General features: G+C 46.4%; 1 protein-coding gene across 1 annotated transcript in view; it reads left to right on the top strand.

Moving 5' to 3' along the window:
* The window catches only part of LOC121876282 (voltage-dependent L-type calcium channel subunit beta-1-like), a 165,538-nt gene that overhangs the window by 90,313 nt on the left and 60,184 nt on the right, over window positions 1-15,041 (top strand). Inside the window, 1 exon segment of the mRNA XM_042381321.1 lies at window positions 9,991-10,062. Coding sequence (XP_042237255.1) covers window positions 9,991-10,062 — 72 coding nt within the window.

Below are 15,041 nucleotides of genomic sequence, written 5' to 3' on the forward strand. Positions count from 1 at the left end.
ACTGGGCGGTGCGGAGGGGCAGGACTGGGCGTTGCAGGAGAGGGCACAAGGCGGTGCAGTGAGGGGCAGGACAAGGCTGTGCAGAGGGGGGCAGGACTGGGCTTTGCAGGGAGGGCAGGACAAGGCGGTGCGGAGGGGCAGGACTGGGCATGCAGAGAGGGCAGGACTGGGCTTTGCGGGGAGGGCAGGACAAGGCGGTGCGGAGAGGGCAGGATGAGCATGAAGTGGGGAAGTGTGAGTCATCTATACAAGTTCACTTTGGTATAGTGGAGGGCCATAAGGATCCCCAAGTTTCGTTCTACGGAAATCCTTTGTGGCATGTGAAGGAACGAACACACACACCTAAACAACTTCACAAAGATCAGTTAACTTCCCGCTCCTATTATTTTTTTGTCCCAAAACATTTCCTTCAACTTCACACTATGATAAGACTCCTCAGTTTGCCCTAGACGACGAAACTCGACACAACAACTCTGGGCATCTCAAGACGGGCGTGAAACATCAAACTATTTTGCAATGACGTTTTCTTTAGGTGTGTGTGTGTGGTGCGTGGGGGTGGTCGGGGGCGTGCGTGGGGTGGTCGGGGGCGTGCGTGGGGTGGTCGGGGGCAGCTGTGTTTGGTTAGGTATTTACACCTTGTGGAATCCCTTATCACATGGGCTCTTCAGTGTTACGTGGACGAGCCGCTAATGGACTACATCTCAACCTAACCTAACCTAACCAAACCAGTCATGGGGAGTCATTCAGTCCAAATATACCCTAGTGCTAAAGGTTATACATGTATATTATTACATACATTGTGAAATTCATTACAACTGAGGAAAAGAAATCAGGTGGATAGAAGAGGGGGAGGGAGAGAGATGGGGAGAGAAGAGGGGGTAGAGAGGAGGGAAGGAGAGAGGGAGAGAGGAGAGGGGAGAGGGGAAGGAGAGGGAAAAGACAAAATTAAAATGTACACAGCCCACCGAGGTGACAGTGATGGTGGAAAGGTCAGGTCCGACTAATGATGCCTTACGTTTTCTTGAGTCGAGGTGGGTGAGTGATGATGACTTAATGACAGGTGAGTGATGACTTAATGACAGGTGATGTATGATGACTTAATGACAGGTGATGTATGATGACTTAATGACAGGTGATGTGTGATGACTTAATGGCAGGTGATGTGTGATGACTTAATGACAGGTGATGTGTGATGACTTAATGGCAGGTGATGTGTGATGACTTAATAAAAAAGGAAAAGTTATCTGCATCAAGAATCACAGCTAACTGGGTCAAGAATCACAGCTAACTGGATCAAGATTCACAGCTAATTGGATCAAGATTCACAGCTAACTGGGTGAAGAATCACAGCTAACTGGATCAAGAATCACAGCTAACTGGGTCAAGAATCACAACTAACTGGGTCAAGAATCATAGCTAACTGGGTCAAGAATCACAGTTAACTGGTCCTAGATCACAGCTATTTGGTCCTTGATCATAGCTAACTGGGTCAAGAATCACAGCAAAATGGTCCTAGATCACAGCTAACTGATCCTAAGTCACAGCTAACTGATCCTAGGTCACAGCTAACTGGTCTTGGATCACAGCTAACTGGGTCAAGAATCACAGTTAATTTGGTCAAGAATCACAGCTAAATGGTCCTAGATCACAGCTAACTGGATCAAGAATCACAGCTAACTGGTCCTAGATCACAGCTAACTGGGTCAAGAATCACAGCTAACCGGGTCAAGAATCACAGCAAACTGGTCCTAGATCACAGCTAACCGGGTCAAGAATCACAGCAAACTGGTCCTAGATCACAGCTAACTGGGTCAAGAATCACAGCTAACTGGTCCTAGATCACAGCTAACTGGGTCAAGAATCATAGCTAACTGTGTCAAGAATCACAGTTAATTGGTCCTAGATCATAGCTAACTGGTCCTAGATCAAGACTAGCGAGGTCATCCTTAAACTATATTTTACGCTTGTGAGACCTCACTTGGATTACGCACGACATTTCTGGTCACCGTGCTACAGAATGGATATAGAATCCCTAGAAAGAATTCAGAGGAGAATGACAAGACTAATCCCGGGCATTAGGAACCTTGAGTATAGAGACGTAGAGTGAGGGGCGATATGATCGAGGTGTATAATGGAAGTCAGGGCTAAACAAAGGTGATGTAACAAAGGTACTCAAACTATCCAACCAGGAGCGAACTCGTAGCAATGGTTTTAATTTAGACAAATTTAGATTTAGGCAAGAGATAGGTAAACACTGGACTAATTTGGAAATAGAGTAGTGGACGAGTGGAACAAGTTACCAAACATCATCATTAACTCGAATACGATGGATAGCTTCAAATGTAGGTTGAATGGATATATGAGCGATAGGGGTTGGGTGTAAATGGAACTGCCAAGTATGGGCCAATAGGCCCGCTGCAGTTTCCTCTATTCTTAAGTTCTTATAGCTAACTGGGTCAAGAATCACAGCAAACTGGTACTAGATCTTAGCTAACTGCATTGTCTATTTACACGTTGAATCAATATAAGCTTGGATAGGGATTTTACTTAATAAATGTATGTCTGTCTCTCTGGCGGGGAAATCCTGAATTAATGGGCTCTTGTAAACAGTATAAGGAAGAGGAGGAAGGGAAGGCCGTCAACACACACACACTTATAACAAGCTGGTGACTAAACGTTTATACTGAGGTGTACTGTGCTGTGTTTGGGTCTTCTTCATAACCTGTAGTGGCTCTATGTATTCTTAATGTCGGCCAAAATCAATACATTGAAAGCATATATTATGTTTGTTTACAATATCGCCCAGTGCACTTACGAGAGAGAGAGAGAGTCAGAGACAGGAGGCGACGAGGGTAAATATAGTACAAATACCGAAAAATTTATTGGCGCCCTGAAGGGACACATTTCTGGTCCCAGGCAGTGTTAGGGCATACAGATAAGGGATCACGTGCATATTAAGCACCCCAGCTTATTTTATCTGATGAATTACCCTAGTGCCACCTGGGATGCGTTATATTAAGCTAAATTACGTTATATTAGGCTAGATTAGATTAGTGTTCGATTAGATTAGATGAGGTTAGATTCAAGAATAGATTAGGTTACATTAGGTCAGCGTTAGAGGGCTTATCATCAAGCTAGGAAGCCTACTTTTCACGTATTCTCGAATAACTTAAAGTCGTAGAGGATGTGTGGGAGCGGGAGAGTGAAGGACGCTAGCTTATCATATGGACGTCTGGTATTCACACACCAGCCCCCCCAACTACTGCATTGCAGGGGGACACTGGTGTGCCAGCGGACCATAGCTTACCCCGGAGGTTTCATTCCCTTGGATCACACTGCATCCCTGAATATTAAGTTGGATCGCCTCCACTGAATTAATAATACGATGTATGGCAGCGTTTACCATAGGATGAGTCATATGTGAGGCAGCGTTTACCATAGGATGAGTCATATGTGAGGCAGCGTTTACCATAGGATGAGTCATATGTGAGGCAGCGTTTACCATAGGATGAGTCATATGTGAGGCAGCGTTTACCATAGGATGAGTCATATGTGAGGCAGCGTTTACCATAGGATGAGTCATATGTGAGGCAGCGTTTACCATAGGATGAGTCATATGTGAGGCAGCGTTTACCATAGGATGTCATATGTGAGGCAGCGTTTACCATAGGATGAGTCATGTATAAGGCAGCGTTTACCATAGGATGAGTCATATGTGAGGCAGTGTTTACCATAGGATGAGTCATATGTGAGGCAGCGTTTACCATAGGATGAGTCATATGTGAGGCAGCGTTTACCATAGGATGAATTATATGTGAGGCAGCTTTTACCATAGGATGAGTCATATGTGAGGCAGCGTTTATCATAGTATGAGTCATATGTGAGGCAGCGTTTACCATAGGATGAGTCATCCAAGAGAACAGATGGCAAACGCAGTAATGCTTTTCCCAAACATAAGAACGAATGTGTACAAGTTATATTTAAACAGACATTTGTGAAGGAGAAAAAAAAATTTCCTCAAACTAATTTCTCGTCTTCCTTTACTCTCTGGATTACTCTACGTATATTGTAGGTTTAGAGGATATAAATACATAGAACTAACCACCCAACTACGGTGACCTCATCAACAAGAGTAACTATGTGATGAAACGTGGTTGTATAAATTCATCAACTGGAACACGTTTGGACAACTACTGCCAAGACTGGGCCAAGCTGAGAGGCAATTCCGTCCTAATTCATTTGTTTTTCTTGGCATCTAACATTGTGGTATTTTTACATGTATCTGTTAAGAACCTTGGAATCAGAATAATATTAGTAGTTTTATTTATTTATTTATTTATTTATTTATTTATTTATTTATTAGAGAACCAGGTGTGGGAACATGAGTGAGTTGAGGGTGAGGGAATGGAGTTGAGAGAAACTGAATTCCTGCCTCCACACACACACACACACACCCACTTACTACCCCTACACCCACACACACTACCCCCACACCCATATACTACCCCCACCCCCACACACACACACTACCCACATCCACACACACTACTCACATCCACACACACTACCCACAAACCCATAAACACTACCAACACACAATACTCACCTCCCATTCAGTGCCGAGTGTTTGTTATTCGTTAGCTTGATGTTCGTTCCATAAAGAGCATCTCCGGGAAAAATAATGATGGAAGGATTGCGTTTATCATGTGCGTGTCGTCATGGGGTGAAGGGGGTCGTTTGTGTGTGAAATGGGGTGAAGGGGGTCGTTTGTGTTTACTAAAAGTGTGTCGTCATGGGATGGGTGTTAAAATCCGTTACTTGCTCGTGGTTCCTCGGTTTCAACAGCAGCGGGAAGTTACAACTCTACCGTAATAATCTTTATTCTGTTTACAGTTTACAGATCGTTGAACTATTTGGTTTGATGGAATTTTAGTTTCGCATAAGTCAACTATTGTGTAGTAATGGGAGTTTATATGAGAAATTGATGGAGATATTTTAGTCCTATAATTTGGGTCTAGATAGGAAATGGGTTAAAATTAAGGGAAGGAGGGCCAGGGAAGGCATAGTGTGGGATGTGTGAAGCTGAGTGATGAGAGGGACAAAAATCTGGTGCTATTGGTAAAGATAACCCGAAAACGTTCAAGTGGAGGTCTGCTGTTGCCATCCCTCAGACATGAGGATGGCGGCTGTATTGAGTACTGCGCTGAAGTCTGTCTAGTTTCAGTACTCTTGATATATTTGAGGTTACCATTTATCATGATTTACAGGGTGTCTCAATAGTCCGTACTCCGGCAGAATTTACTTTTTTTTTTTAGTAAACGTTCAAAACGCTCGTTGTCCCCACACTGTGTTTGTCAGTCTCTCATGCGTTAATTTTAATATACTCACTCCGAAAGGATATTCTTCAGCCTGTTGATATACAGTATATAAGTACGAAGTTTTGGAACACCTGCACATCGTTCAGACACCGACGGTATGTCAGCTGCAGTAGTCTTGCAACTGGACTCGTGAGCCAGGAACATCAAGGTTCTCCCCAGCACGCAACACTCACCAGACTCTTGGTGACACTTTACCGTGTTATTACCTGCGCTCACAAGATAAATCACTGGTAGTCTCAGTACATGGTGGGCCAGGGAGCACCGAGGAGGCCTCCGTGATCTTAATGGCTCATATCAGGGGTTCACAGTTGGCACGATACTGATTTTGTACCTTAAGGGGTGCGCGTGTATGGGGATAAGTTTTTGTACAGGTTTAAAGTTTGATAATCCAGAGTTGGATTGACGCTGGGTTTTATGTCTGTAGACTCACCATAAATGTCTTAACACACAAACACACAGGTTCCCAAAAAACATTATGGTGCCAACTTTGAACCTCTCATATAACCTCCCAACACCACCTTGCCCAGTTGTCGTGCGCCACAGTTTTCTATAAAATACCGTACATGACTCCTAGTAGTCCCCGCTACCAGCCGTGTAATACAATATATTAAAAGTATCGACTATGACGTACCTAACAGTATTGTACCTCTCGATGACCTACGACACGATTCCCTGTGAGGACGATAAGTCACAGTTGCACAGATGTTCACCAGGTAGCGCTGCAGGGGCCCCGCACCGCTGCACTAAACTGGTCACCTACACCTAACACAACCCAACACACAGCTAAAAAAGGGGCTAATAATACAAATAATTAGACTAATGAACGTAACATGAATGATTGCTTATAAGTTACAAGTGTGTTAACTAACCAAAGTGATGGTATAATCCTTGCTAACACCTACCGCAGGTCTGTGTATCAACATTGTTAAAATGGTCTAATGTGGTCTGTAGTGGCCGGATTAGACAGTGTTGGTCTCATGTGAATCTCGGCCAGTGTTGAATTCACGTGAGACTCATCCAGTGTTGGTGGGTTGCGCCTCATCTAAGCTTCGGCAATACAGTATTTGGTGTGGTGTGACAATGCTTCACACACTAGTTTATATGTGCGCCCTGGAGGTGATCACACTGGAGGTGTTCACACTGGAGGTGTTCACACTGGAGGTGTTCTACCCTGGAGGGTGTTCTCTACCCTGGAGGTGATCACACTGGAGAGTGTTCTACCTAAGTATTCTACCTGAAGGTGTTTCTACCTGGAGGTGTTCTACCTGGAGGTGTTCACACTGGAGGTGTGTTCTACCCTGGAGGTGTTCACACTGGAGGTGTTCTGCCTGGAGGTGATCACACTGGAGGTGTTCTACCCTGGAGGGTGATCACTGGAGGGTGTTCTATCCTGGAGGTGTTCTACCCTGGAGGTGATCACTGGGTGTTCACACTGGAGGTATTCTACCCTGGAGGTGATCACACTGGAGGTGTTCTGCCGGAGGTGCTCACACTGGAGGTGTTCTGCCTGGAGTGTTCACTGGAGGAGTGTTCTACCCTGGAGGTGTTCACACTGGAGGGGTGTTCTACCCTGGAGGTGATCACGCAGGTGTTCTACCCTGGAGGTGATCACACTGGAGGTGTTCTATCCTGGAGGTGTTCTGCCCTGGGTGATCACACTGGAGGTGTTCTACCTAAAGGTATTCTACCCTGGAGGTGTTCACACTGGAGGTGTTCTACCCTGGAGGTGTTCACACTGGAGTGTTCTACCTGGAGGTGTTCACACTGGAGGTGTTCTGCCCTGGGTGTTCACACTGGAGGTGTTCTACCCTGGAGGTGATCACACTGGGTGTTCTGCCCTGGAGGTGATCACACTGGGTGTTATTCTACCCTGGAGGTGATCACACTGGAGGTGTTCTACCTGGAGGTATTCTGCCCTGGAGGTGTTCACACTGGAGGTGTTCTGCCCTGGAGGTGATCACACTGGAGGTGTTCTACCCTGGAGGTGTTCACACTGGAGGTGTTCTATCCTGGAGGTGTTCTACCCTGGAGGTGATCACACTGGAAGTGTTCTACCTAAAGGTATTCTACCTGGAGATTGTTCACACACTGGAGGTGTTCTACCCTGATCACACTAGAGGTGTTCACACTGGAGTGTTCTACCCTGGAATGTTCACACTGGAGGTGATGATCACACTGGAGGTGTTCTGCCCTGGAGGTATTCTACCCTGGGGTGTTTCTACCCTGGAGGTGTTCACACAGGGGTGTTCTACCCTAGGAGGTGTTCACACTGAGGTGTTCACACTGAGGTGTTCTACCCTGGAGGTGTTCACACTGGAGGTGTTCACACTGGAGGTGTTCACACTGGTGTTCTACCCTGGAGGAGATCACTAGAGGTGTTCATACTGGAGTGCTCACACTGGAGGTGTTCTGCCACCGTTGTTCACACTGGAGGTGTTCTACCCTGGGGGTGTTCACACTGGAGGTGTTCTACCCTGGAGGTGTTCTACCCTGGGTGTTCTACCCTGGAGGTGATCACACTGGAGGTGTGTTCACACTGGAGGTGTTCTACCCTGGAGGGTGATCACACTAGAGGTGTTCACACTGGAGGTGTTCTACCCACCAGGTGGTCTGCCTGGAGGAGATCACACTGGAGGGTGTTCTACCCTGGAGGAGATCACACAGGAGGTGTTCACACTGGAGGTGTTCTACCCTGGAGTGATCACACTGGAGGTGTTCACACTGGAGGTGTTCTACCCTGGAGGTGATCACACTAGAGTGTTCACACTGGAGGTGTTCTACCCTGGAGGTGTTCACACTGGAGTGTTCTGCATAGGGTGATCACTGGAGGGTGTTCTACCCTGGAGTGTTCTACCCTGGGGTGTTCACACTGGAGTGCTCTATCCTGGAGGTGTTCACACTGTGGGGTGTTCACACTGGAGGTGATCACACTGGAGGTGTTCACACTGGAGGTATTCACACTGGAGGTGTTCTACATAAGGTGTTCACACTGGAGGTGATCACACTGGAGGTGTTCTACACTGGAGGTGTTCACACTGTAGGTGTTCACACTGGAGGTGATCACTGAAGTGTTCACACTGTAGGTGTTCACACTGGAGGTGTTGTTCTACTGCACTGGAGGTGTTCACACTGGAGTGATCACACTGGAATTCACACTGGAGGGTGTTCTACCTGGAGGTGTTCTGCCCTGAGTGTTCTACCTTGGAGGTGTTGTTGTTCTACCCTGGAGGTGTTCTACCGCCCAGGAGGTGTTCTACCCTGGAGATGTGTTCACACTGGAGGTGATCACACTGGAGGTGTTCACACTGGAGAGGTGATCACACTGGAGGTGTTCACACTGGAGATGTTCACACTGGGTGATCACACTGGAGAGTGTTCACACTGGAGGTGTTGTTCTACCCACCAGGTGTTTACCCTGGAGGGTGTTCTACCCTGGAGATGTTCACACTGGAGGTGATCACACTGGAGATACACTGGAGGTGTTCTACCCTGGAGGGTGTTCTACCCTGGAGTGTTCTACCCTGGAGGTGTTCTACCCTGGAGGTGTTCTACCTGGAGGTGATCACACTGGAGGTGTTCACACTCTGGAGGTGTTCTACCCTGGAGGTGCCTGCCACAGGTGTTCTACCCTGGAGGTGTTCTACCCTGGAGGTGTTCTGCAGCGGAAGTGTTCTACCCTGGAGGTGTTCTACCCTGGAGGTGAGTTCTACCCTGGAGGTGTTCTACCCTGGAGGTGTTCTACCCTGGAGATGTTCACACTGGAGGTGTTCACACTGGAGGTGTTCTACCCTGGATGTGTTCACACTGGTGGTGTTCTACCCTGGATGTGTTCACACTGGTGGTGTTCACACTGGAGGTGTTCTACTCTGGATGTGTTCACACTGTTGTGTTCACACTGGTGGTGTTCACACTGTTGTGTTCACACTGTTTTGTTCACACTGGTGGTGTTCACACTGTTGTGTTCACACTGTTGTGTTCACCACTGTGTTCACACTGTTGGTGTTCCCTTTTTGGTGTTCACACTGTTTGTGTTCACACTGTTTGTGTTCACTATTGTGTTCACAATGGCGGTGTTCCTTCTTGTGTTCACAATGGTGGTGTTCACAGTGCTGGTGTTCACAATGATGGTATTCACTCTATTGGTGTTCACTCTTGCGTTCACGCTGGCAGTGTTCACACTGTTGGTGTTCCCTCTTGTGTTCACGCTGGCGATGTTCACACTGGTGTTCACAATGGTGGAGTTCACACTGGCGGTGTTCATCTACCACTGAGCTTATTAGATCATGTTGTTGTATATAATTATAGTGATGCAGCATTTTTCACTTAGAGTTGTAACCTATAGTGAAGAAGATACAGTGTAGTAGTTAGCATGATAGTACAGTAGTTATGTACATGATGTAATCATTATCTTCCAAAGCATAAATTTATAGCAATTAAAATATATTGAGCTTCGCCACAACCGCTGCCCCCAACAATATAGTGTATATATAGGCTATATAAACCTATATGAACAAGAGTCTAGCTATATATACAGCTATAAAGTTGAAACAGCAAGAGAGAAGTGAGGCAGCAGTGGTACCCTTCCCGTACTACCTTCCTTGTGTAATGGTAGGGGCCTCACCGCGATGGTCGCGTCAAGCGAAGAACTGAAGGCCAGGCATTCGTCACGCTCCAGCAGGCCAGGGTGAGTCGGGCAGGCCGGCTCTGCTCCACAGTGTGGCACTCTCTTCTTAGCCTGGCACCCTCCTTATCCAGCTAGTGTGGCACTTTTCTCTTAGTGTGTGTGTGTGCGTGACACTATCCAGTTAGCATGTACGTTTGTGTGTCTGCGCGTGTGAAACTGTCCTTAGAGTGTATGCGTCTGTGTGTATACGCGCGTGTTTGGGTCTTTTCTAGGACTTAGGTACTACCCATGTACAACGTACATAAGGCACTATAGTGATAGAAGAGCATAGCTCTAGACAGTAAGTAATGTGTGACTACACATAGTTTGTAGAACGTCTCCGTAAAATGAATGACATGACACCATCTAGTGTGTGTCCAGGTCAGTGATGTACCTAGTCCTGATAATGTATGTTTGCTGCACACTGCTCACCCCAAGTGTGTGCGTTTGTATGGCGCTGTTCTCATAGATAGTGTTTGGGTTTGTGTGTTTGTCATTGCTCGGGATAGTTTGGCATTGTCATGATGGTGCGTGTGGCACACTTCCAAAGTTAGTGTGTGTGTGTGTGTGTGTGTGGCATAATGTACATAGTTTTTTATTCTTTGAATGTGTGTGTGTGTGTGTGTCACTCCAGATCGTAAGCGTGTGTATATGTTACGTTTTTTGTTGCGAAATCGGTTATTTTGCAAAATTCCCGGCATGCATGTCGGGAATTTTGCAAAATAACCAATTTCGCAACAAAAAACGTAACATACATTATATGCATGGTTGCGTGCGTGTTTACATGCCTGCATCAGTGTCAGACGTGTAAGGTTGTAACAGCTGTGTGCTATGAAGTCGCCGAGAGGCAATTATCTGTGTTTTTTATGTATGGTTGTTTTTCCTAACAGTACTTACTATCCGATTCTCAGTTGTTAAATGAGTGTGTGGTTACTCTTGATCCAGGCAGCGTCACACCCTAGTATAGGCCATGTGATACACTGTGTGTTAATGTGTCCAGTGACACTGCTGCTGTGTAGTTTATGGTGATGGTGATGTGATGTTTGGTGATTGTGATGAGTGGCACTCTTGGTGCGGAGTGAATTGGCAATATTAAATGTGTTTTAGTGAGTAGTGTATAGGCAGTGTTGTCTAGATAGTAAATTGACACTTGGCGCTATAACGAACTGTGCTGTGGGACTGTGTGGAGAAGTGGTAGAGTTAGGAGTGTGTGATGTTGCAGGGGTGAGTCGCTGGCACTGTCGTTAATGGGACAGTGTGGTAGACGGGAATGGTGTTCAGAGTGTTCAGATATGTCAGTGTTAGCGGGGCACTGCTTGACCGCCGCTAGTCCTACCCTGAACATGACACACATGCACTTCACTCGATAGGTTAAGGGTACTGAGAAGTACTACGTTTCACGGGAAGTTGTGTTACAGCACATAGCGTGTGTGCGTTTGTCGCGTAAAGAATATAGATCCCACCCTGTGAAACTGTAGTTTTCATCAATATTTGGCTAATATGTACCTCATATCGACCAATGTCGGGGATAATACAGTACAAGGTACATTTGGTCAGATTCAAATGGGGGATTTTGCTTTCTAGTTTTGTGAAATTCCTCCCAAACAGTGAGTGTGGATCAGGTGGCTGAATGATTTTTTTCATTGTGCTGGTAATAACTACAATGCGCTTGCATCTTACTACAACGTCCCGGGCTCAATCCTAGGTCAGTGTGGTAAGGGTGACTAACGAACATACCGACACTGAACATTGAAGGCCATGGTCACTAGGAAAGACGGGGAGGATTAAACAAACCATGGCTATCTTCCTCCGGCATGAAATTAATTAAAGAAAAATACAATAAAAAATGCGACTTATCATTCAAAAGTGTGTGTGTGTGAGAGAGAAGAATAATGGTTGATGAAGGGTAGTGTGTGTGTGCATCCATATTGTTACAGTATTACTAAACTCTGGCTTTGATTATATATCAGCGAATGTGTTTGTTCATGCAGGGAAGAAAACTGGCCACTTGACAAACACTGTCAAGGGTGTGTACACTACAGACCCTTCTTCCCTGGGGAGTGTGTGTGTGTGTTTTGATTTTCCTGTATCCAGTTCCTCACAGTTTGACTTACGCCTAGTGTGTTCAGGTTATTATTATCATTTGGTTGGCGTAGAGTAGATAGCTTTTAACACACTAACCATACAACCAGGATGGACGGAAGACAACACCATCACACACCACCACCACCAGCTGACCTGCCCACTATGAACCACTACACAAAACGAGGGAGGAGATACCCGCTGATAATGTTTCAGGACCCGACACCAGGTGTATCATAGTGCACCTCTTACTGCACCCCAGCACGTACTTCTGCGGCCCTCCTGCCTGGCTCCTGCAGGGTGTTTGGAAGATGAATGGTTCTTCTTGCTGGAGGAGTGAGGAACCATGTCTCACTTATTTAACCATACATATACTTACTCCACCACCACCACCACATACTCCACCATCACCACCACATACTCCACCATCACCACCACATACTCCACCATCACCACCACATACTCCACCATCACCACACTCCACCATCACCACCACCACACATTCCACCATCATTACCATACTCCACCATCACCATCACTCACTCCCATCACCACCACATACTCCACCATCATCACACCACCACACATTCCAACATCATCACCATACACTCCACCATCCACCACATACTCACCATCATCCCATACACTCCCATCACCACACACTCCATCCACCACCACACACCTCACCATCACCACACCTCCATCACCCCATACCTCCATCCCCACCACACACTCCACCATCACCACCACACTCCCCATCACCACCACACACTCCCACCATCACCAACACACTCCCCATCATCCACCACACACACCCACCATCACCACCCCACACACTCCACCATCACCACACACTCACCATCACCACCACACACCATCACCACCACACTCCACCATCACCACACACTCCACCATCATCACCACACACTCCCATCACCACCACACTCCACCATCCACCACACTCCCATCACCACCACACTCCAACATCACCACCACACTACTCCACTATCACCACCATACTCCCTCATCACCACCATACCTCCACCATCCACCACACACCCACCACCACCACCACACACTCCACCACCACACGTCATCACCACACCTCCTTTCACCACACACCCCCATCATCACCACACACCCACCTTATCACCACACCCCATCATCACCCACACACTCCACCATCATCACCACACACTCCACCATTATCACCACACACACCATCATCACCACACACCCCACCATCATCACCACACACCATCATCACCACACCTCCCATTATCACCACACCCCATCACATCACCACACACTCCCATATCACCACACACTCCACCTTATCACCACACACCCATCATCCACCTCCCACCATCATCACCACCATCATCACCACACTCACCATTATCACCACACACCCCATCATCACCACACACTCCACCATATCACCACACACCCCATCATCACCACACACTCCACCATCACACCACACACTCCACCATCACCACACACTCCATCACCACCACACACCCCACCACCACCACCCACCCCACCACCACCACACACTCCACCACCACCACCACACTCCACCACCACACACCCTCATCACCACACACACCCACCTTCTCACCACACACCCCATCATACACTTCCACCTTATCACCACACCCCATCATCCACACACTCCACCATCATCACCACACACTCCACCATTATCACCACACCCATCATCACCACACTCCACCATTATCACCACACACCCCACCATCATCACACACCTCCACCACCACGCCCATCATCACCACACACTCCACCATCACCACCACCTCCCACCGTCACCACCACACTCCACCACCACCACCACACACTCCACACGCCCCATCATCACCACACCCGCCATCACCACTCACTCCACCATTATCACCACCATCACATCATCACCACACACTCCACCATTATCACCACCATCACACACCCACCACAAAGTGAGACCGCTAGTTGATCCATGAAACAGCTGCTCTTTATCTCTTGAGTTAATCTGCCAGGGTGATGGAGTGGAGTCTTACCGCCGGGAGACAGACCATATACCCCACACACCCTACACGTAAAGTTGATGAACAAAGTGGTGGTGGCACTTTCCCTATTGACCACGGCACCTCATAATCAACACAAAAAATGATAGGTGTGTTGTTTTGTTTTGCCACACATGTTAAACTTCCCTAACATGTTGTAGTCCCGAACACATGCCTTTGGAATTAAAATATCCAATTAATTTACAAATTCATTTTTTTTTTATATTGGATGTATCAAGATTTATTACTGTAATGGTCTATACAATTGTGTGCAGTAGATTTTTAACGAGCTGCTGGCGTGGTCAGAACTCTTGGGCAGCACATATTTATAAGTTTTCACGTATTATGTATTGGAAAACTTTGCTGTTCCACAGGTATGCTTGAATTGATGAATTTCATATATTTGTTTTCTAATTCTTCTCGAGCAATACAGCATTACTCTAACATGTACAAATTATACATTATCTTAACGTAATAATTCATATTGAAAACAGAAGGTGACCATGATGACTCTCCCAGAAGAAAGAAATGTCAAGCGTTCAATAATACAATATTTCTCATGCCAGCGTATAATTAATGCAATAATTGTCAAACCAACATAAATAACACACAAGCACCTGGGTATCTACATCACAACCTAACCATCCTTTAGAAGCTATGCCTTACACTTCCACCCTACACGATGATTATTTATATTTGTGTTTGAGTGAGAAATATTACATTAATGTCACCCTTAAACAAAGGGTAAACATTTATAGGTAGGTCCTTAAGAAACCGTGTGTAAAATTGTCACAGTGTGGCGACCTTTACATATATTAAGAGTGTTTATAAAAAAAAGTCGAGTTAGGACCA

The sequence above is a fragment of the Homarus americanus genome, unplaced genomic scaffold (assembly GCF_018991925.1).
Source record: "Homarus americanus isolate GMGI-L3 unplaced genomic scaffold, GMGI_Hamer_2.0 scaffold34921, whole genome shotgun sequence".
Classification (NCBI taxonomy): Eukaryota; Metazoa; Arthropoda; class Malacostraca; order Decapoda; family Nephropidae; genus Homarus; species Homarus americanus.